Source organism: Saccopteryx bilineata, chromosome 3 (genome assembly GCF_036850765.1).
Source record: "Saccopteryx bilineata isolate mSacBil1 chromosome 3, mSacBil1_pri_phased_curated, whole genome shotgun sequence".
Classification (NCBI taxonomy): Eukaryota; Metazoa; Chordata; class Mammalia; order Chiroptera; family Emballonuridae; genus Saccopteryx; species Saccopteryx bilineata.
Genome location: NC_089492.1, coordinates 158,833,528 through 158,856,383, shown reverse-complemented (window position 1 = coordinate 158,856,383; position 22,856 = coordinate 158,833,528). Strand labels below are relative to the sequence as shown.

General features: G+C 38.7%; 1 protein-coding gene across 2 annotated transcripts in view; it reads left to right on the top strand.

The window, feature by feature from the left end:
- IL18R1 (interleukin 18 receptor 1) overlaps positions 1–22,856 on the top strand; it is a 52,261-nt gene that overhangs the window by 6,284 nt on the left and 23,121 nt on the right. For both annotated transcript variants that reach the window (XM_066264867.1, XM_066264869.1), the window contains exons 2-5: positions 3,384–3,469; positions 13,285–13,537; positions 18,385–18,550; positions 20,282–20,429. In XM_066264867.1, the coding sequence (XP_066120964.1) occupies positions 3,412–3,469; positions 13,285–13,537; positions 18,385–18,550; positions 20,282–20,429 (625 nt within the window). In that variant the 5' untranslated portion in view covers positions 3,384–3,411. The remainder of the gene's footprint in view (positions 1–3,383; positions 3,470–13,284; positions 13,538–18,384; positions 18,551–20,281; positions 20,430–22,856) is intronic.

The following is a 22,856-nucleotide window of genomic DNA, read 5'->3' as shown; positions in this document are numbered from 1 at the left end:
AATAGAGCCAAGGACTGGTGGGCCATTAACTTTAATCCTACCTTGCACCCTGCAGGCAAGAAATACACACAGTGGAAAAGCACTTCCCTTTACATTCAGGGCTCCCAAAGCAACTGACTTATCCAAGTTTCCTAGAATCAAAGGTTTCTACCTCACCAGCCTTATGCACCTTTGTTCCCCATCTCCTTCTCTCTGCACTAACTCTGCACAATCTGGCTTCTCCTTCAGCACTCCACCATCTTGGCTGCTTCTCCTCTCCTCTACGTGGCCTTTCTCTGCTCTCCTCCAGCATGGGCTCCTCTGCCCCATTTTATACTATAGAAATCAAAACCTTTAATCAAATATACAACAAGGAAGTCTCTGATACAAAGTCACTTATCTGAGGCATAATGGGAATCCTCATGAGAATGCACCACCCCCTACATCATACAACAGTCAAGGGTGTGGGGAAAAGATTGGTCTTAAAACTGAGCCTTAGGCTATAACAACCCTGCCTGCTTACAGCCTGTCCCTCACACCCAATGCAAACTATAAGCGAGCAAACATATATATCATATTTACAAACTTATTTGACCAACAGACAGATCGGGACAGACAGACAAGAAGGTAGAGAGCCCTGGCCGGTTGGCTCAGTGGTAGAACATTGGCCTGGCGTGCAGGAGTCCTGGGTTGGATTCCCGGCCAGGGCACACAGGAGAAGTGCCCATCTGCTTCTCCACCCCTCCCCCTCTCCTTCCTCTCTGTTTCTCTCTTCCCCTCTCACAGCCAAGACTCCATTGAAGCAAAGTGGGCCTGGGTGCTGAGGATGGCTCCATGGCCTCTGCCTCAGGCGCTAGAATGGCTCTGGTTGCAACAGAGCAAGGCCCCAGATGGGCAGAGCATTGCCCCCTGGTGGGCATGCCGGATGGATCCCGGTCGGGCACATGCAGGAGTCTGTCTGCCTCCTCGTTTCCAACTTCAGAAAAATACAAAAAAAAAAAAAAAATAGAAAGGAGAGAGATGAGAAGCATCAATTCTTCGTTGCGGCATTTTAGTTGATCATTGATTGCGTTCTCATATGTGCCTTGATTGGGGGGGGCTACAACAGAGAGAGTGACCCCTTGCTCAAGACAGTGACCTTGGGCTCAAGCCAGTTATCATGAGGTTATGTCTATGATCCCATGCTCAAGCCAGCAACCTCCTGCTCAAGCTGGTGAACCCACACTCAAGCCAGATAAACCTGCACTGAAGCCAGCGACCATGGGGTTTTGAACCTGGGTCCTCTGCGTCCCAGTCCGATGCTCTATCCACTGTGCCACCACCTGGTCAGGCATGGCTATGTACTCTTATTGATCAATGTCATCCTTTTAAAGTTGATTTTCTAAATAAAATAAAGAAGAAAGGATCTAAAAAAAATAGTTTGGCAGCTTCATCATTAAGTTACATCCAGAATTTAGCATTAACTCTTTTTTTTTCCTTTTATTTTTTATTTTATTTTATTTTTTTAGTATAGGAAGTGAGTTATAATTGATGAGAGAATTATTTTAGACTGTGAGGCTACTATGCACCCAGGAAGTCTTCATAAACATTAGCTACTTTAGTCATTCAGTAATTTTGGAGATAGCTATTCTTACCAGCTTCATTTTGAAATGAGCAAACAGACTCTGAGACTTTCAAGTAACTTGCCCAAGGTCGCACAGCTTGTCAAGGTGCAAGTTGAAATGCCATCCCAGGCATGTATGCCCCAGAAATCAAGCTTCTTCGATGATGCTATGCTTCCTCAGTCCAGTAAAGTTAGATGTCTAGTACAAAAGGAACATGAGATTATTATTATTATTATTAGTTTTATCTTATTTTAAAAATTTAAAATTAATTTTAGTTTATTGTGTTAACATGGATTCAAGTGTCCCACTCAATATAACACCCTCACCCCCTAACCCCATGTCCCCTCTTATGCCCCTTCCCTCTAACTCCCTCTCCTATTCCCTCTGAGATTTGCTGTCCTGTTATCTGTATCTATGTTTTATGTATATATAACTTCACTAATTCCTTCCCCTTCTCTGTTCCCATCCCCTCCTCTCATCTCTCTTTCCTCTAACAGCTGTCCCTCTGCTCCCTGTGACCCCATCTCTGCCTCTATTTTGTTCCTCAGTTCACTTTGTTCATTAGATTCCACATGTAAGTGAGATCATATGATATTTGTCTTTCTCTGCTTGGCTTATTTCACTTAGCATAATAATCTCCAGGTCCCTCCATGCTGTCACAAAAGGTAAAATTTATTTCTTTTTCTTGGCTGTGTAGTATTCCATTGTGTATATGTACAACAGCATTTTAATCCACACCTCCACTGATGGACACTTGGGCTGTTACCAGATCTTGACTATTGTAAACAAAGCTGCAATAAACATGGGAGTGCATATCTTCTTTTGAATCAGTAATTTTGTATTCTTAGGATATATTCCTAAAAGTGGGATAGCTGGGTCAAAAGGCAGTTAGTTCTATTCTTAATTTTTTTGAGGAAATGCCATACTGTTCTCCACAGTGGCTACATAAGTCTGCATTCCCACCATCAGTACAGGAGGCTTCCCTTTTCTCCACACTGTTGCCAACACTTATAGTGTGTTGATTTGTTAATGAGTGCCATTCTGACAGGTGTGAGGTGATGTCTCACTGTGGCTTTAATTAGAATTTCTCTGATGATTAATGATATTGAACATTTTTTCATATGTCTATTAGTCATCTGTATGTCCTCTTTGGAGAAGTGTCTATTCAGTTCTTTTGTCCATTTTTTTTTTTACAGAGAGAGTCAGAGAGAGGGATAGATAGGGACAGACAGACAGACAGGAATGAAGAGAGATGAGAAGCATCAATCATTAGTTTTTCATTGCAACACCTTAGCTGTTCATTGATTGCTTTCTCATATGTGCCTTGACCGAGGGGCCACAGCAAACCGAGTAACCCTTTGCTCAAGCCAGTGACCTTAGGTCCAAGTTGGTGAGCTTTGCTCAAACCAGGTGAGCCCGCGCTCAAGCTAGTGACCTCAGGGTGTCCTCTGCATCCCAGTTCAATGCTCTGTCCACTGCGCCACTGCCTGGTCAGGCTTGCCCATTTTTTAATTGGATTGTTTACCTTCCTGGTGTTAAGTTTTAGAAGTTCTTTATAAATTTTGGTTATTAACCCCTTATCAGATGTATTGATGAATAAGAACATGGGATTATTTATGACATAGTCAGACCTAGTGCATGAGTCCCAATGCACCCTTCCCACTTATTCTGATCTCTAAATTTCCTGAGCCCATTTTTTAAAATTCTGTGTTCCAGAAGATTTTTATAAACCTTGTTCATAATAAAAGATATGCTTTTATTTGAAAGTTTTATCTGAACCTGTTTTATTCTGTTTTCCAGAAAAACTTTTGAAGCAGAATCCTAAAACATGCATCGTGGACAACTACCTTTGGCATTTTTTATATTTATGTGTATAAGCACCTCTGGTAAGTATCAAGTAGTTACTCACACACATGTCATTGGTCATCTAGAAGAAATATCAAGATTTTGCTTTTTATGTGGAGGTGCTATTAAAGATGCTAAATTTATTAATATTTGTGATTTAAAATTTTGGTGCCTCTGACATAGAGAATAGAAATTCATAGGAATGGGATAAAATAAAGAATCATATGGATTTACTGAAAAGAAAATGATTTGGGCTTCTACGTTTATGTAGAGAAAGCAGGATGTAAAAAATTGCATCTTAAAATAAATTACATTTGTCTGAGATGAAAATCCACTTCATGTTGTTTTAAACTGACTAGGTCACAGCTGTCTTTATTACTGACTTATAGAAAAGTTTATGTGTTAGTTACCTCCTTTCCAAAATGAAGGCAAAGATCCCTCTATGAAGGATGTAAGTGCAGATTTTAAGGGAAATATTAGAGTTGGAGCTATATATTTGAAAGAAACTTGAGCTAAAAATCTTGAGGCTTTTTAGCAGTTGTTGAATACCTGCTATAAAGGTATACATTAATACATTTTAATTTATTAGCAGTGACTGCCTTATGACTTTTATTGATAAAGATTCTGAGGCCTCATTAGGATTCTTTGCTTCTTATGTGTGCCATGACTGGGCAAACCTGGGGTTTTAAACCAGTGACCTCAGCACTCCAGGTCTATGCTTCATCCATTGCACTACCATAGGTAAGGCACATCAGAATTATTTGGAGAAGAGTTCCATGATGGATTAGCAAGGTTTTTCTGTGGATTTAAAGAAGAATGTTGGGGCAAAGATATTGATTTTTTTATCTAGGAGAAGAAAACACATGAACCCATGTCCCCTACTTTTAGAATGGCCGCTGAAGACTTGTAAAGTTATTGATGCTTTCAAATAATACAAGTCCAATTTCAGGATATATTTACTTAAATGGATCTATCTGTTCTTGAGATCCATACAATGCAATATGACCCAGATATTAAAGGAAGGTGATAGATCTCCTTTTCATGATATGGAATGACCTGCCAAAAAATGCTGAGTGTGAGAGCAAGCTGCAGGAAAGTGTGTGCCATGGTCCTCCCCCCTGCAGACATACACTAATAACTTTACTTCCAGGTTACAATAAAAATGTGTTTCGGAGATACCAAGATGGCAGCAGAGTAGGCAGATGCACAGACTCCCAACTCACACCACCAAACTGGATTACAAATTAATTTAGGAACAATCAGTGTGAAAAACCAACTTTAGACTAAAAGAACAGGTCTCAAAAAACAAGGAGCAAAGAAGAAGACACACCGAACTGGTAGGGAGTGTGGGGCATGGTGGGAGCTCCCCTGCTTCCAGGAGTGAAGTGGGGGTGAGGTTGAGATTCAGAAAGGCTCTCATTACAAGGAGAAGAGTAGAAAATATTGCTCACAGCCACTTGCTTGGAGACCTGGGAATGAGGTGTGTTGAGAGGTCTGGCTTGTCTTTCAAAAGGAAAGTGGGAGAGAGAGACAGATGGTCAGGGGCAGAGGAATGCATGGGATGACATGAGAAGCTGACTCATCTAGTATAGAGGTGGCCATAGCTGAGGAGGGGTTTATCCCTCCACAGAGCACAAGCCTAAAGTGGTTCTGGTTGACCTACCTCCAGAAAGCTCTCCAGTTCCAGTCAGCACAACAAGACATAGCTGAAAACAGGAAGTGGGGAGGAAGGGAAGTAACTCAGGTCTCCATGGAGATCTGAGATACACCCCCACACACACTGAAGCAGAGAAAGCACCCTGCCCCTGGAAAGAAGCTGGCAGATTCACCCTTCAGAGTCTCAGGTTACACCCATCACATTCCTGGATAAAGTTTCAAATAAACGCTCTGCTGAGATCAGTAACAAGATTACCACCAAGTTACAAAAACTGAGAAGAAAACAAACAAATCAGTGTTCAAAGAAGCTCTACTAGGTAAGGAGATTATAACTGGAAGAAGCCTATAAGTCATACAGAGAATAATGGGTAGGCAGAGAAGCAAAAATAATACACTTCCACAAGGCAAGTCCTCAGAAAAAGTCCTGGACGAATCAGAAGTAATCAAATTACCAGATGCAGAGTATAAAATAATGATTGTGAGGATGCTTAAGGATCTCTAAACTACAATGGAAGGACTTAATGAACACCTCAATAAAGAAATTGTAAGCATCAAAAAGGACACAGAAATCATAAAAAAAGAACCAGACAGAAATGACAATAACAGAATATCAGAAATGAAGACAACACTAGAAGGAACAAAAAGCAGGCTGGATGAAGCAGAGGATCAAATCAGCAACTTAGAGGACAAGATAAGTGAAAATACAGAAGCAGAAAAACAAAAAGAAAAGAGAATCAAAAAGTTCGAGGAAACCCTAAGAGATCTCTGTAACAACATGAAGAGAAATAGTATCTGCATAAAAGGGGTTCCTGAAGAAGAAGAGAAAGAACAAGGACTAGAGAAGCTCTTTGAAGAAATTATAGATGAAAATTTTCCTAAATTGATGCAGGAAAGAGTCACACAAGTTCAAGAAGCAGAGAGAACCCCATTAAAAAAGAACCAAAAGAGACCCACACCAAGACATATCATAATCAAAATACCAAAGCTAAGAGATAAAGAAAGAATATAAAAGCTCTAAGAGAAAAACAGTCAATCACCTACAAAGAAACATCCATAAGGATGACATTCGACTTCTCAACAGAAACACTTGAGGCCAGAAAGGATTGGCAAGAAATATTTAAAGTAATGCAGAACAAGAACTTACAACCAAGACTTCTTGATCCAGCAAGACTAACATTTAAAATTGAAGGAGAAATAAAAAGCTTCCCAGACCAAAAAACAAAACAAAAACAAACAAACAAAAAAACAACTCAATGAATTCATCACAACCAATCCAATGCTGCCAGAAATGTTAAATGGAGGCTGTAGACAGAACAAACTGGGGGGGGGGGGGATATATATATAGTAAAAGAGGAATATAGATTTAAAGAAAAAAATGGCAATAAACAACTACAAATCAATAATAACCTTAAATGTAAATGGATTAAATGCTCCAATCAAAATACATAGGGAAGCTGAATGGATAAGAAAACAGAACCTGTAAATATGCTGTCTACAGGAGACCCACCTCAAAACAAAAGATACACATAGACTGAAGTAAAAGAATGGAAAAAAAATTTCATGCAAATAGAAATAAAAAAAAAGCTGGGGTAGCAATACTTATATCTGACAAAATAAACTTTAAAACAAAGACTATAGTAAGGGAAAAAGAAGGACACTACATGATGATAAAGGGAGCAATCCAACAGGAAGAGATAACCATTATAAATATCTATGCACCTAATATAGGAGCACCTAAATATATAAAGTAGATTTTGATAAACATAAAGGGAGAGATCAGCAGCAATATTGTAGTAGTAGGAGATTTTAATACTCCACTAATATCACTGGATAGGTCCTCAAAAAGAAAATTAACAAAGAAACAGCAGGATTAAGAAACACACTAGGGCCATGGCCGGTTGGCTCAGCGGTAGATCGTCGGCCTGGCATGCGGGGGACCCGGGTTTGATTCCCGACCAGGGCACATAGGAGAAGCATCCATCTGCTTCTCCACCCCCACCCCCTCCTTCCTCTCTGTCTCTCTCTTCCCCTCCCGCAGCCGAGGCTCCATTGGAGCAAAGATGGCCCGGGTGCTGGGGATGGCTCCTTGGTCTCTGCCCCAGGTGCTAGAGTGGCTCTGGTCATGGCAGAGCGATGCCCCGGAGGGGCAGAGCATCACCCCCTGGTGGGCAGAGCGTCGCCTCTGGTGGGCATGCTGGGTGGATCCCGGTCGGGCGCAAGCGGGAGTCTGTCTGTCTGTCTCTCCCTGTTTCCAGCTTCAGAAAAATACAAAAAAAAAAAAAAAAGAAACACACTAGATCAACTAGATTTAACAGATATCTTTATAACCTTTCACCCTAAAGCAGCAGAATATATATTCTTCTCAAGTGTGCATGGTACATTCTCTAGGATAGACCACATATTAGGGCATAAAACAAGTCTAAACAAATTTAAGATTGAAATCATATCAAGCATCTTCTCAAATCACAATAGCATGAAACTAGAAATCAACTACAATAAAGAACTTAAAAACACTCAAACACTTGGAAACCAAACAGCATGTTATTAAACAACAAATGGGTCAACAATGAGATCAAGAAAGAAATAAAAAATTTCTTTGAAACATATAAAAATGAGCATACAACAACTCAAAATCTGTGGGACAGAGCAAAAACAGTCCTGAGAGAGAAGTTCATAGCATTATAGGCATAACTTAAGAAGCTAGAAAAAGCTCAAATAAACAACTTAATCCTGCAACTAAAAGAACTAGAAAAAGAACAGCAAGTAAAGCCTAGAGGAAGTACAAGAAAGAAAATAATAAGATCAGAGCAGATATAAATGACATAGAGACTTAAAAAAAGAATATAGAGGATCAATGAAACCTAGAGCTGTTTTTTTGCAAAAGTAAACAAGATCGATAAATCCTTAGCCAGACTCATCAAGAAAAAAAGAGAAAGGACTCAAATAAATAAAATTAGAAATGAGAGTGGAGAAGTAACAATAGACACAGCAGAAATACAAAGGATTGTAAGAAAATATTATGAAGAACTGTATACCAAAAAAATAGACAGCCTAGGTGAAATGGACAAATTCCTTGAAAAATATAATCTTTCAAAAATCAATCTAGAAGAATCAGAAAACCTAAATAGACCAATTATAACAAATGATATTAAGAGTTATCAAAAACTCCCAACAAACAAAAGCCCTGGGCCAGATGACTTCACAGGCAAATTTTACCAAACATTCAAAGAAGAACTAACTCCTATCCTTCTCAAGCTATTTCAAAAAATTCAAGAGGAGGGAAGACTTCCAAGCTCCTTTCATGAGGCGAGCATAATTCTGATTCCAAAGCCAAGCAAAGACAACACAAGGAAAGAATACTATAGGCCAATATCCCTGATGAATTTAAATGCTAAAATCCTCAACAAAATATTAGCAAACCGGATCTAGAAGTACTGAAAAAAATCATACATCATGATCAAGTGAAATTTATTTTGGGGAGGCAAGGCTGGTACAATATTTGCAAATCAATCAATGTGATTCATCACATAAACAAAAGGAAGGACAATAACCACATGATATCAATAGATGCAGAAAAAGCATTTGATAAAATCCAGCACCCATTTATGATCAAAACTCTCAGCCAAGTGGGAATACAGGGAACCAACCTCAACATGATAAAGGTCATCTATGACAGACCCACAGTCAACATCATACTCAATGGGCAAAGATGAAAAGCAATCCCCTTAAGATCAGGAACAAGGCAGGAGTGCCCCCTTTCACCACTCTTATTCAATATAATTCTGGAAGTCCTAGCCACAGCAATCAGACAAGAAGAAGAAATAAAAACATCCAAATTGGAAAAGAAGAAGTAAAACTATCATTGTTAGCTGATGATATGATATTGTACATAGAAAACCCTAAAGTTGCAGTAAAAATACTACTGGACCTGATAAAGGAATTTAGCAAGGTGGCAGGATAGAAAATTAATACTCAGAAATCAGAGGCTTTTTTGTACACCAAGAATGATCTGCCTGAAAGGAAATTAAGAAAACAATCCCCTTCACTATTGCAACAAAAAAGTAAAATACTTAGGAGTAAATTTAACAAAGGAAATTAAAGACTTTTACTTGGAAAATTATAAAACATTGATAAAAGAAATCAAGGAAGGTACAAACAAGTGAAAGCATATACCGTATTCATGGCTGGGAAGAATAAACATCATTAAAATGTCTTTATTACCCAAAGCAACTTATAAATTCAATGCAATTCCTATTAAAATACTAAGGACATACTTCAAAGATATAGAACAAATATTCCAAAAATTTATATGGAACCAAAAAAGAACATGATTAGCCTCAGCAATCTTGAAAAAGAAGAATAAAGTGGGTGGTATCAAACTTCCAGGAGTCAAGTTATACTATAAGGCCATTGTACTCAAAACAGCTTTGTACTGGCATAAGAACGGGCATAGAAATCAATGGAACAGAACAGAGAACCCAGAAATAAACCTGCACCTTTATGAACAATTGATATTTGACAAGGGTGGTAACAGCATACAATGGAGTAAAGGCAGTCGCTTTAACAAATGATGTTGGGAAAATTGGACAGCTACCTGCCAAAAAATGAAACTAGACCTCCAGCTAACACCATTCACAAAAATTAACTCAAAATGGATAAAAGACTTAAATGTAAGTCATGAAACCATAAGCATCCTAGAGGAAAACATAGGCAGTAAGCTCTCAGACATCACTCGCAGCAATAAATTTGCTGATGTATCTCCACATGCAAGGGAAATAAAAGACAGGATGAACAAATGAGACTATATCAAACTAAAAAGCTTCTGCACAGCTAAAGACAATATGAACAAAATAAAAAGGCAAATCACACATTGGGAGAACATATTCAACAATACGTCTTATAAGAGGTTAATAACCAAAATTTATAAAGAACTTATAAAGCTCAACACCAGGAAGATAAACAGTCCAATCAAAAAATGGGCAAAAGAAATGAATAGACACTTCTCCAAAGAGGACATACAGATGGCCAATAGGCATATGAAAAAATGTTCAACATCACTAGTCATTAGAGAAATGCAAATTAAAACCAAAATGAGATATCACCTCACACCAGCCAGAATGGCGCTCATCAACAAAACAACACAGAATAAGTGCTGGCGAAGATGTGGCAAAAAGGGTACCCTCCTGCACTGCTGGTGGGAATGCAGACTGGTGCAGCCACTGTGGAAAACAGTATGGAGATTCCTCAAAAAATTAAAAATCGAACTGCCTTTTGACCCAACCATTGCCATCCCACTTTTATGAATATATCCCAAGAACACCACATCAATGAGTCAAAAGAAGAAATGCACCCCTATGTATATGGCAGCATTGTTTACAATAGCCAAGATCTGGAAACAGCCCAAGTGCCCGTCAGTTGACTAGTGGATTAAAAAGCAGTGGTACATATACACAATGGAATTGTATGGGGCCATGAAAAAGAAGGAAATATTATTTTTTGCGACAACAAGGATGGAACTGGAAACTATTATGTTAAGTGAAATAAGCCAGGCAAAGAAAAAAATATCATATGATCTCACTCATCTGAGGAATCTGACGAACAATAAGAACTGATGAGCGGAATAGAGACAGAGGTGGGATCACAGGATCCAGAAGAAAAGCAGACAGAGGGAAAGGGGATGATAGGCTAATAGGATGGGATGAGAGCAGAAAAGCAAATCCCAGAGGGAAGGGGGGAGGGCATTATGGGGAGAGGGATGGGGGGATGTACTGGGGAACATGGGGTAGGGGAGGATGTATTTGGGGTGACACTAGAATCTATGTAAACACAATAAATTAATTTTAAAAAATGTGTTTCAGGTTCCGAAACAGCCATACAACCTGCTTTGTTAGGTTGTGAAGGTCTCAGCTCTCTGTCCTTTAGGTATTTGAAGAACATCTTCCATGGATGCTTCATTCCAGGCAGACATGACAGTATCTATATGTAGAATTCATTTAACCTAGTTGAAGTTAGATGATGACATTCCATTATTACTCAATCTCAAGATAATTTTTGGAAGTGTTTCTTCTGAAGAGTCCATGCACTTTGAGCTCTACTTATTTCTCCAATAAAAACCATTTTTTTAATCAACAAAATCTGTAGGTTTAAACATAATAGTCTATATATGCTGCTGTTAGCTGTCTGGGGAATGAGAATTTACAACTGAAAACCATCCATAGCTGGAGAGTATGTATTCCAGGTTAAGTTTCTTCAAAAAATAACTACCTCCAAAGAGAAATGAGTCACATATATATCTATCAAAAACACAGGATGGGTGTTTATAGAAGCTTTTTAAGGATTGGCTAAACCCAGGGACTAACCCAAATGTTCAGGACCAATGGAATGGATAAATTATCATGCTAACACAATTGGATATGCTATAGCTATAAAAATAGAACAAATCACTGTGCATGCAGCCACATGGATGCCTGTCATAGACATAATGATACACCACAGAATCCAGGCACGAACAGCACTCATCCTATGATTTGCGCTCTTTATTAAATGTATATCTGCATCTTTAAAACAAGACAAAATTAAACTGTTAGTAGCCTGCCATCCTCTTGGGTGTTAATTAAAACTAACACCCCTGTTTACATGTGTACTACATCTTATATGTTGAAGTATTGAAATGTAGAACAGAGATTCTATAACAAGCACTACACACAAGATTCATCTTGTTCTTTGAGGCAGCTTTGATATTCATGTTTTGAAAGGATTTCCTACCGTTTGTGCCACTTCCTCTTTACATTGTGGCATTGTGGTTAACAACAGTGAGTTAAAACCCAACTGTTGCTTTGAGAAATAAACCCTAAACTAAAAACAGAAAAAACATTTTTTGTCATGCCCTCAGGAAAATGTTCTACTCAATTTAAAGATTCTCATTCTCAAAATGAGGTTAAAGGGCATCCTGGAGCCACCCAAGAACAGAATATGGGAAAGGGCCATTTATTTTTGCTGACTGAACTATCAGAAGTCCAAAAGGAGGGAAATGATGACCCTGTGGAACTGAAGGAATCAGATACATTTTCAAATCCAGAGTCTCTGGGTTAATTGAGAGAGGCAGGGGACTCAAGTTGGAGGTATGGCAGATAACCAGATTTGGAGTGATATTATATTAATCAATTCTTGATTAGACACAGGGTAAACTAGAGAGATAATGAATTTACATTCACTCTAACAAACATATAAGCATCTTGAATTCTTTGAGTAGTGAGTTTTTTTCATGCTCGCTGAACCCCGGAAATGAATTTTTTTTCAAAAATGAAATTAGTTCCAATTACAGTTTTATTAACTTAAAATCATGTTTGTTTGATAACCAATTTATGGAAACAAGAAGAACATACATTTGTCTTTTTTTTTTCTAATGTTACCTTACACATTTTAAAATAAAGGTTTTTGTTATCTGGATGAGCAGGAGGCAGGGGACATACATGAACTTTCACACTACTCAAAGGATTAACCACTTCCACACTTACCTGGGGAGTAGATGGGCTAGATAAACTGGTAAAGTGCAAGATAGGTGAAATTTCTGATAATGACAATGACAGACTTTGAACTCTCCAGGTTTCTGGGGTTTTTTTTCCATGGAGATCCTCAGCTAGGAATGTTTTCAGGAAGATGTGGCAACACTGTGGCATTTGTGGTTTGCCTTATGAGGAAGTTGCCATGTGTAACATTATATTTTAAAAGATTACACTGAGCCCTGTTTGGGTGGCTCAGTGGATAGAGTGTTGTCCCTGCATGCTGAGGTCGTGGGTTCAGTCCCTGGTGAGGGCATATATGAGAAACAGTCAATGAGTGTACAACTAAATGGAACAATAAGTTGATGTTTCTTTCTCTCTCTCTTCCTTTCCCTCTTTTCCTCTCTCCCAGTCTCTCAAATCAATAGGAAAAAAAGATTACATTTATCTCTCTTCTAGATATGGTAGGTTAACATCTGAGGCTTTCCTGTTTGGGAGAAGTTGTTAGAAGCTTTGTCCTCACTTATGTTCTTAAAGTACATTAGTGCTGGAAAATTACCTGTGTCACTCTGTGTTTAATTTTTTTCTATCTATCATCTATCTATCTATCTATCTATCTATCTATCTATCTATCTATCTATCTATCTATCATCTATCTATCTATCTATCTATCTATCATCTATCTATTTATTTTGAAGATTCATTTGAAGGACATTGTACTCTACGTTATAATATCACTGCTGTTGAAGGAGAACCTTTCTATTTGAAATATTGCTTATTTCCATCTGAACATGAGAATGAGTCAACCACCATAAAATGGTACAAAGGCAACAAGCCACATGAACGTGTTGAGCTAAGCTCAAGTTCACCAAGAGTTACTTTGCATGATTATGTTTTGGAGTTTTGGCCAGTTGAATTGGAAGACAATGGATTTTACTTTTTGCAAATGGGGTAAGTATGGTTTCTGTTTGTGTTAGTATGTTTCATAGCACCCAAAGACTTTGTTCAGCAAATTAAATATTTAGTAATCTGAAAGGTCAGATAATCCATTCATTTTGTCTCTCCTACTCTTCCTACAACATGAAATAAATACTTCATTATTGAAAAATTAAATGTTGTGCCCATGTTTATAGTTTTATTTATTTACTTTTTATTTCTTATTCAGTAAGTAGTGGGGAGGCAGAGACAGACCTCTGCATACACTCTGACTGGGATTCACCCAGCAAGGCCCCTACCAAGCGCTGCTCTGCCCATGTGGGACCACTGCTCTGTTGCTTGGCAACTGAGTTATTTTTAGCACCTAAAGTGAGGCTACAGAGCTATCCTCAACACCAGGGGCCAACTTGCTCAAACCATTTGAGCCATGGTTATGAGAGGAGAAGGGAGAGAGAGAGAGAGAGAGAGAGAGAGAGAGAGAGAGAGAGAGAGAGAGAGAAAGGGAAGGGGAAGGGTGGAGAAGCAGATGGTTGTTTCTCCTGTGTGCCTTGACCGGGAATTGAACCCAAGACATTCACACGCTGGGCTGATGCTCTACCACTGAGCCAACTGTCCAGGGTTCCCTGTGTTTATGTTCTTAGTGATCTTAATGAAATGAAAACAATGAAAGGAGATTACTTTAAAATGATTTACTTTTAGAGGATTCTTGACCAAGATAAGTGAAGATGGAATGGAATTCATTCTAAAATTCAGCTATTCCTGTTGTCTAGAGCTTCTGGTCAAGTAAATAAACGACTAGGGCTTCATGATGTTATGAACATGTAGTAGTGCGGGGTAAGGGCAGTGTCAGTTTCCTGGGTGGTATTCTAGGGCTGGGCAGTGAGGTTGGAATTGGTGTAGATACAATCTAGTCTCGTTGTCAAGTGTTTGTTGAGAGCCAGATGGCAGTGCTAGTGAAGGATTTGTGTGTATATGTGCTATCCAATTACAGAGCTGTAACTGAGGCCAGTAAGCGAGAGGAGCACTGAAGGGACTTGGTAGAGTCTTCTCGTGACAATCTGAGACTGCCAGGTGCCCCGAATCAGAATTATAGTTTTGTAAAAAGAGAGCAACCAACAGGGTGTGTCAATGATTATTATTGAATGTGGTTCTCCTTATACTTTATTTGATGAGATGGGGAAGGAGTAACTTGGAGAAGGAATTTTCTATGTGATGAACTGTTAGAGAGAACATGGATGACAGTATTGATCTGGTACTTCAGTAATGTTATCTATGCATTTACGTATCTGTGAAGCATGTATTTTATTAAGCTTTGAAACCGACTTGTAGAGCAAATAGCTCAGGGCCAAGGGAATGGTGATGGTGCCAATCAGCAGATTTCTTTTTTTGAGCAACCTCTGGAGTGAGTTCTGATTCTTATCAACATTACTTTTGAAAGCAGAGTGAGTAAAACCTTCTCATCCCAGTGGAATAACCTTATTATCACAGTGAAACCTTAATATCAGTCCTGTGGTTTTACAGAAAATGAGGTCATTTTGGTTTGTTTTCATATATAGGAACCCCCAAGAGTCAGAAAAAAATTTCAAGAACTCTTTTTTTAGTCTATGAATTTTATGTGGCCTTTCAGAAGAGATAATTCTAGAAATGGATCATGACTGAGTCTTTTTACAGTAAAGTAATGAATATTCTCAATTGGGATAGAGAAAATGAACTTCTGAATCCTGATTAAATAAAGACATCCTTTAAATCAGGGGTAGTCAACCTTTTTATACTTACCACCCACTTTTGTATCTCTGTCAGTAGTAAAATTTTCTAACAACCCACTGGTTCCACAGTAATAGAGATTTATAAAGTAGGAAAGTAACTTTACTTTATAAAATTTATAAAGCAGAGTTACAGCAAGTTAAAGCATATAATAATAATTACTTACCAAATACTTTATGTTGGATTTTTGCTAAGTTTGGCAAAATAAATGTTTATAAAACAATTTACTATAGTTAAATCTATCTTTTTATTTGTACTTTGGTTGTTCTGCTACCACCCACCATGTAAGCTGGAACACCCACTAGTGGGCGGTAAGGACCAGGTTGACTACTACTGCTTTACATGAACAAAGTATTCTGGACATGGCAGAAAGAGCAAACCAAGGGAAAGAGCCAGTCATCTATCAATGTCACTTGCAGACAAACAGGGACATAGGGCATTGGTTGTCTTTAGTATGGAAGGTAGATCACATAGATAGCCTGCATTTGGAAGAAAAGCGAAGACACCAGATACAGGTAGGAGGTCAAAGAGGCATGAAGGGACAAAGAAAAGGCTAGGAGAAGATGGGAAACCAAGGTGGCTCACAGAGGCTGTGATGATAAACTCTGAAGGGTATTGGAGGCTGATGAGTCAGATGAGACTAAAGTGATGGTGAAAAGAGCAGCCTTGAATATTTTTTTTGAAAATAAATGGCAGCCTACATGGGAGCAGGTCTTTTGGACAGTTGGAAACCTTGATGACAGAGACTTTTTAAAATATAGTACAACTTGGCCCTGGCCAGTTGGCTCAGTGGTAGAGCATCAGCCTGGCATGCGGGGGACCCGGGTTCGATTCCCTGCCAGGGCACATAGGAGAAGCGCCCATTTGCTTCTCCACGCCCCACTCCTTCCTCTCTGTCTCTCTCTTCCCCTTCCGCAGCCAAGGCTCCATTGGAGCAAAGATGGCCCGGGTGCTGGGAATGGCTCCTTGGCCTCTGCCCCAGGCGCTAGAGTGGCTCTGGTCATGGCAGAGCGATGCCCCGGAGGGGTAGAGCATCGCTCCCTGGTGGGCAGAGCGTCGCCCCTGGTGGGCGTGCCAGGTGGATCCCAGTCGGGCACATGCGGGAGTCTGTCTGACTGTCTCTCTCCGTTTCCAGCTTCAGAAAAATACAAAAACAAAACAAAACAAAAGAAAATAAAATATAGTACAACTTGTGAACAGTATGTTGTGCTTGCCACAGAAGTGTGCGTGAGGCTTATTTGTGGTTTTGTGTGGAATTTGCCAATGACCAGACCCTGCTTCTAGAATGACCTGTAGTCCTTTCATTGTTCAGAACTCTATTGCTAATGATTAAATACCTTTGGAGACTAATACTATAATTCTGCAGTAAAAGTCATATTGTCAGATCAATTTAAGGAGGTAATCCACTAAGAAGAGAGGGGACACAGAAGAAAGTTTTTGATGATAGAAGCAAAGAAATAGAGATAGAAAAGCATCTACAGAGTCTTATCAGTTTCTTAGGCTGACAAGCAGCCAGGTTGGCTTAGTCAAAGGTCTCAGGAGAATGGGTTAGACTTTCTTAAATCCCTTCTGTGTGTCGCCAGGAGTGGTTCTTACAACCAAGATGATTGGCCCTGATGGGAGTGTGGATGGTCCAACTTTAGGTCTGTTGTCCTTAGCTTTACACCAGCCTCTGAACTTCACATAGCACATGGTTTCAGCATTCTGGTGCAGTGCCTTGGACCTGGAGGTATTTCACTATTAGTATTAGTTGATTGTTAGAAGTGGAGGATTGCAGAGGTAGAAAACAATATGACCTGATGAGGTGGGAACATGCATACACCTCATTCCTTGTAAACAACTTGACAGAGAGATCCAGAAATACATCTCTGTTCAGTACAGCAAGGCCAAAGTTAGGGGACCATTACAGACACACTTGAGAAGAGGCTGCCACCAATGGAATTCTGTATCTTTTCCAAGGACCCAGTAGCTTCATGCTGTTCCATGGCCACTGACCCACTGCCTTTAACTCTAGGATGTCTGCCAAGATTCATTCCTTCTGTCCCCAGCCCCAGCTATTCTTATATAAATTCATATCCAAGGGAAAGAGCCAGATTTAAATCTATTATGATAACATAGCATTGTGCAAAGCACTCCCAGCTTTAGGGCCATAGAGATTTGAGTGTGCATCCTGGCCCTATTGCTTACCAGGCATGTGACTTAGGAGAGTTATTTAACTTAACTTGAAATAAGGCTTTCTCATCAAATATAAGAAAAATAGTCATCTCTATTGCTCATACATGGTATAATACCTGGAACTGACTAGTCTTTTTACATCTAATTGTAGACTTAAAGAGGAACTAGAAGAGCATACAATGGATACAAATTTCTCAGACACACAGGACAAGTTTACAATAGGTGTCTGTTGTGTTCAGTATAGGAATTATATATCACATATGCAGTTTAAGTAAACATCAGACTACAAACAATTTTTTAAAGATTTTTAAAAAAACGATATTTATATATTTTTTCTTTTAGATTTCTAATTTCTGATTAGAAGAAACAATAACAATAATATAGATTTAAACTAACTTTTGCTCAGTGAGGCACATCATGTAATAGGATATGCTGACGGCAACTAACAATAAGAGTAAAAAATCAGAATAAACTAAGAAAAACAGACATTCGGAAAACAAATTCAAAAGTGTGTTTACAGACCTCATGAAACCATCGCCTCTCTCCTGTCTTGGGTTAAGAAACTCTAGACTTGTTTATCATCAAAATCATTGAAGTTTTAAACATTTCTGTCCTGAAATTCATGATTATGGTCTGCAGTAAGTTGTGTGTGTGTGTGTGTGTGTGTGTGTGTGTGTGTGTTTAGAGAGAGAGAGAAATGAGGACTGTTCAGGTTTTTCTCTTTCATCAACTTCTACCCCTATCCTATGACAGTTAAATTTCTTGCTATAGTGAACCAAAAAAGAGGCAGAACAGTATTTAAAGAGCAATATATGAGTCTCTTTATACAGAAATAAAAAAAAAATAATGTCACTGGATCAGTTACTTAAGGGTGCTATTTATAGTCTCTGTACTAATTATATCTTTAAACCTTTATTTCATAGAAATTATACTCATGAATGGGAATTACATGTCATCAGAAGAAGTAAAGATAGATGTTTTGCTGAAAAACGAGTTAAGAATAAGTCTGTAGAAGTTAAAAAACGTTTGCAGGTCTCCTGTGAACATATTTACTATCGAAAACTGATCAACAGAACGTCAGTGTATAAGGTAACATTTTAAAATATTTTTCTTGGTAGAAAAAACAAAATTCCAAAATGAGGGTCTGGTGACTATGGAGCATTTTTTTGTTTTTACATCATAAGCTGTGTGACCTCACACAGCACAGTTGCCCTCAGTGTGATTATGTATACAGATTTACATATGTAATTATGAGTATATTATATATAAACATGCATATATGCACTCACATGTATACAAATATACACACATATGTAAGTAATATACATGTACACATAAAACACAATTATATTCTTTCTATAGAAGAACAAACTTAAAAACATGCCTCAGTCATGGAAACCTTGAATAACAGTGAGAGAGGATGGTCTGGCCAGAAGGCCTTGGGAAAGATGAAACTCTGATTTCCTGGAAATTTCTGTTTGTTCCTTTTGCTTACACACTGTTCACTTGTTATTTTTCAAAGACAGCTCTTATGCAAAATGTTTTCTAAATTTCAGAGTCAGTCCCCAGTTTACCTGACTCCATTTTCTATCGAATGTGCACATTTGACTGCACATATAAATTTGAGGTTCAGTGCACCAGGTTCTAAGAAATCCCAACATGCAGATAGTTAAATTTAGAGAATAGATGATTGAGGATGGTTTTAGCTAGAGAAGTTGACTTCATGGTTGAGTATTCACAGTCTGTTTACAGATCATGACCTGACTGAGGAGAGGGGAACAAGGAAGCTAATCAGTAAATAACAGATGGGAGAAAAAAAATGAAGAATCTTTGATATTTTTGTATGGGTTGGATAGAAGTCAGTCTGGGTTTATATAAGTTTGTTGTACACAGAAACAGTTCTCTGATGTGAGGTATACATTGTGGGTGCTTCCCCAGCCTATCCTAGGCACCCTCAGGCCCAGCTACAGCGGCCAGACACTCTGGCAGCTTTCAGAGAGGTCTAAAGCCTGTGAGCAGTAAGTCTCCTTGTTTGGTGTTTGCAGAAACAGTGGCACATGGTCAGGTTTAGCAGTGTAGGTTCCATTTTCCCCATCCAGTTCTTATATTGCTTCATAACCTATCACTGGGTGACTGGCGGCTGTATTGAAGAAGGTGGGTTTTTGGTTGTTATTCATTCCTGTGACATAGATGGAACGCGTGATAGAGGTATGTGAATATATTCTATAGACCTGAATATTCTTGATGTACTTCTAATCAGTCCACTGTCTTCTGGCAGCAGAACGTCAAAAGGATGGGTAGTCTGCTGAGTACTCAGTTCTCTGAGTAACTGCGCCTACACCCATTGCCCACCCCCAGGATAGCATGAGACTGAAAGTGTTAAGAAATAGAATTGTGTGCCAGGTTTGACCCAAGCAGGGATATTTTTATAGTATGTTCTTCTTTTTATCCCCCTCCCCCTCCCACTCCGTCTTTTTTTCCTCTCCCTCTCTCCCTTGCTCTCCGCCTCTTTTTCATTCTTCCTCTCCCCCTCCTTCTCTCTGTAAAAGAGAGTTTAAGAGAACATGATGAAAGTTGCTACAGTGTTCCCTGTATTCCACTTCCCACTGTGCATTAATACTGATAATTATAATAACAGTAATGGGACTATATTTCATTATTCTAGGAATTACAGTGCCATATCTCTGGGACATTGACTCAAAAACTGCTAGTTTTCATTCAGTTTCCCTCTTTCTCTAAATATCTTAAACTTTAAACTTTTGAATTATTGTAATACAATACTGCTTTTGCTTAAAATATTTTAACTTTTTTTTTAAACAGAACTGTGAAATGATAGAGTACAATAAGAATCAATTACAGAAGAATGCAGAGTTTAAAGATCAGGGATATTACACCTGCATGTTTTTCCTTTATCATCATGCAAAACTATTTAATGTTACCGATACCTTCAATATAACAATAGTTGAAGGTAAGAGAAATTTTAGGATTGGGAGGAAGTAAATGTGCCTTAGTAAAACAATATTTTCTTTTTTTCTAAAGCAGTACAGGAAGTCATGGCAACTTAGTTGGAATTGGGACCAACCACATCATTAGTTCAAAATAAGGGTTGATACCACGTTGGCATTACTCACAATGCTTAAAAATTGGGGGGGGTAGTAATTAAAAGTTCATAAAGGTGTCTTTTTCATAAGTCCACTCTTTTATTTGGTATTTGAATAACTGTGGGGTCTTTTTTATGAAGTATATATGCTGTCACTCAATAACTACTTATCGATGATGTCTGTATTTAATAAACTCCTGAGGATTGGGAGAAAAAAGAAGCAGGGAAATATGAAATGAAGTGAGCAATATACTCTCTTCAAGGAATTTGATTATAGTCAGAAGAGGTAATAAGTCACATAGAGGTATCATAGTACAGATGACCCTGAACCATACAGGGGTTAGATATGCTGATCCCCGCACACAGTAAAAAATCTGGGCATGGCTTTTGGTTTTCCCAAAATTTAACTACCAATAGCTAGCTCTTCAAAAGAAGCCTTACTGATAAAATAGTCAGTTAACACATATTTTATATGTTACATGCATCATGTTTTGTGTTCTTAGAATATAGTCAACTAGAAAAAAATGTGATTAAGAAAAAATATAAGGAAGAGGAAATACATTTATAGTATATGTTGGAAAAATCTGCATATAAATAAATAGGCCCATGCAGTTCACACCTGTGTTATTCAAGGATCAGCTCTATGTGAACCTGGAACCATCTGTGAGGTGTTAAGGGCATGGAGGGACCCCAGGGGAAAAACAGGTAGAGAACTCTGCCTGAGCTGGGTCTTAGAGATTACCAGCAGACGGTAGGAGGACATGCTGGGGACAGGGTGCTCTGAGAAGAGAATGTAAGGAACACAGGTGTGTTGGTGGAAGGGGCTGAACATTTGGGGATGATGGCTGTTGACCTGGTTTATCAGAAACCCAGACTATATATAATGGAATAACTAAAGCCTGGATTTTTGAGTGATGGAGACCTCAGAGGTAACTCAATTAAATCTCACCGAGTGAAGACACCCTTCTTATGGCACAGCCAATACCTGATCAACGACTCTCATGTTGGGAACTACAATTGAGATCATCAAATCACACAAGTCCAGATTTTAATATTTGATTGTTGAGGGTCATATTTTCCCCATTGAGTCCAATATGCCTTCATGAAGCTTCTCCTCAATAACTGCACAGATTAAATCTGGTAGCTCATTCGAGCATTTGGAGGTTGGTGGGCTCCCTACCCTAAACATTCTTTCCCATAGACTAGCAAAACTCCTGTGAGCTTCTTTGCTTGGACATTTCTCCTCTTCATTTTAACTGTCCATTGACATAGCTATACTCCATACAGCGCTAATAGATAGATTACCATAAACTCAGTGTCTTCAAACAACACAAACTTGTTATCTAATGGCTCTGAAGGTCTTAGAAGTCTGAAATGGATTTGTTGGGTTAAAGTGAAGGTTTCAGCAGGATTGTGTTCCTTCTGAAGATTCTGGAGGAAGAGTGGGTTTCCTTGCCTTTCCCATGTTCCAGAGGCCACCTGCATTCCTTGGCCACTTTCTCCATTCTCAAAACGAGCAGTGTAGCATCTTTAACTCCCTCTGAAACCTTTGCTTCCAATTATCACATTTCCTTTTCTGACTCTGACCCATCTTCTTTCCTCTTTATGGGGACCCTTGTTATTGTGTTGGGCCCCCCTGTGTAATCCAGGATACTTTCCTCATTTCAAAATCCTTAATTTAATCACATGACAAAGTCCCTTTTGCTGTGGGAGGTATAATATTCACAGGATCTAGAGATGAGGATGTGAACAACTTCTGGGGGGGGGCATTATTCTGCCTGTCACAACCCATAACCTGGGAATCTTATAATTAAATTGTGAAACTCAAATATCTTACATTCTCTCTCTCTCTCTCTCTCTATATATATATATATATATATATATATATATTACAAACTAAAATTTTCAGTTTATTTTCATATATATATATATATATATATATATCTTTAATTTCATATAAATTTTTTGTCCCTTGACTCTTTCTCCACCAACACTTACACCCCCATCTAGCTTTGCTGTTCACCCATCAGCTCCTCTCTTATTCCTCCCTGGAAGGAATAAAGATGTTAATTATCAAAAGGGCACTTACTATAGGCCAGATATACTTTAATTCAATCATCTTTATAATACAAGAGCCCAGTGAGCTTGTGACCTTGGGTGAATTAAATTACTTGTCTATCTGTGCCTCAGATTCAGCACAGTAAAACGGAATAGTGCAGGTTCCTCCCTCACAGGGCTGCTTTGAGGACTGAGGAAGTGAATGTGTGTAGAACTTTGAGAAGGTGCCAGGGACAG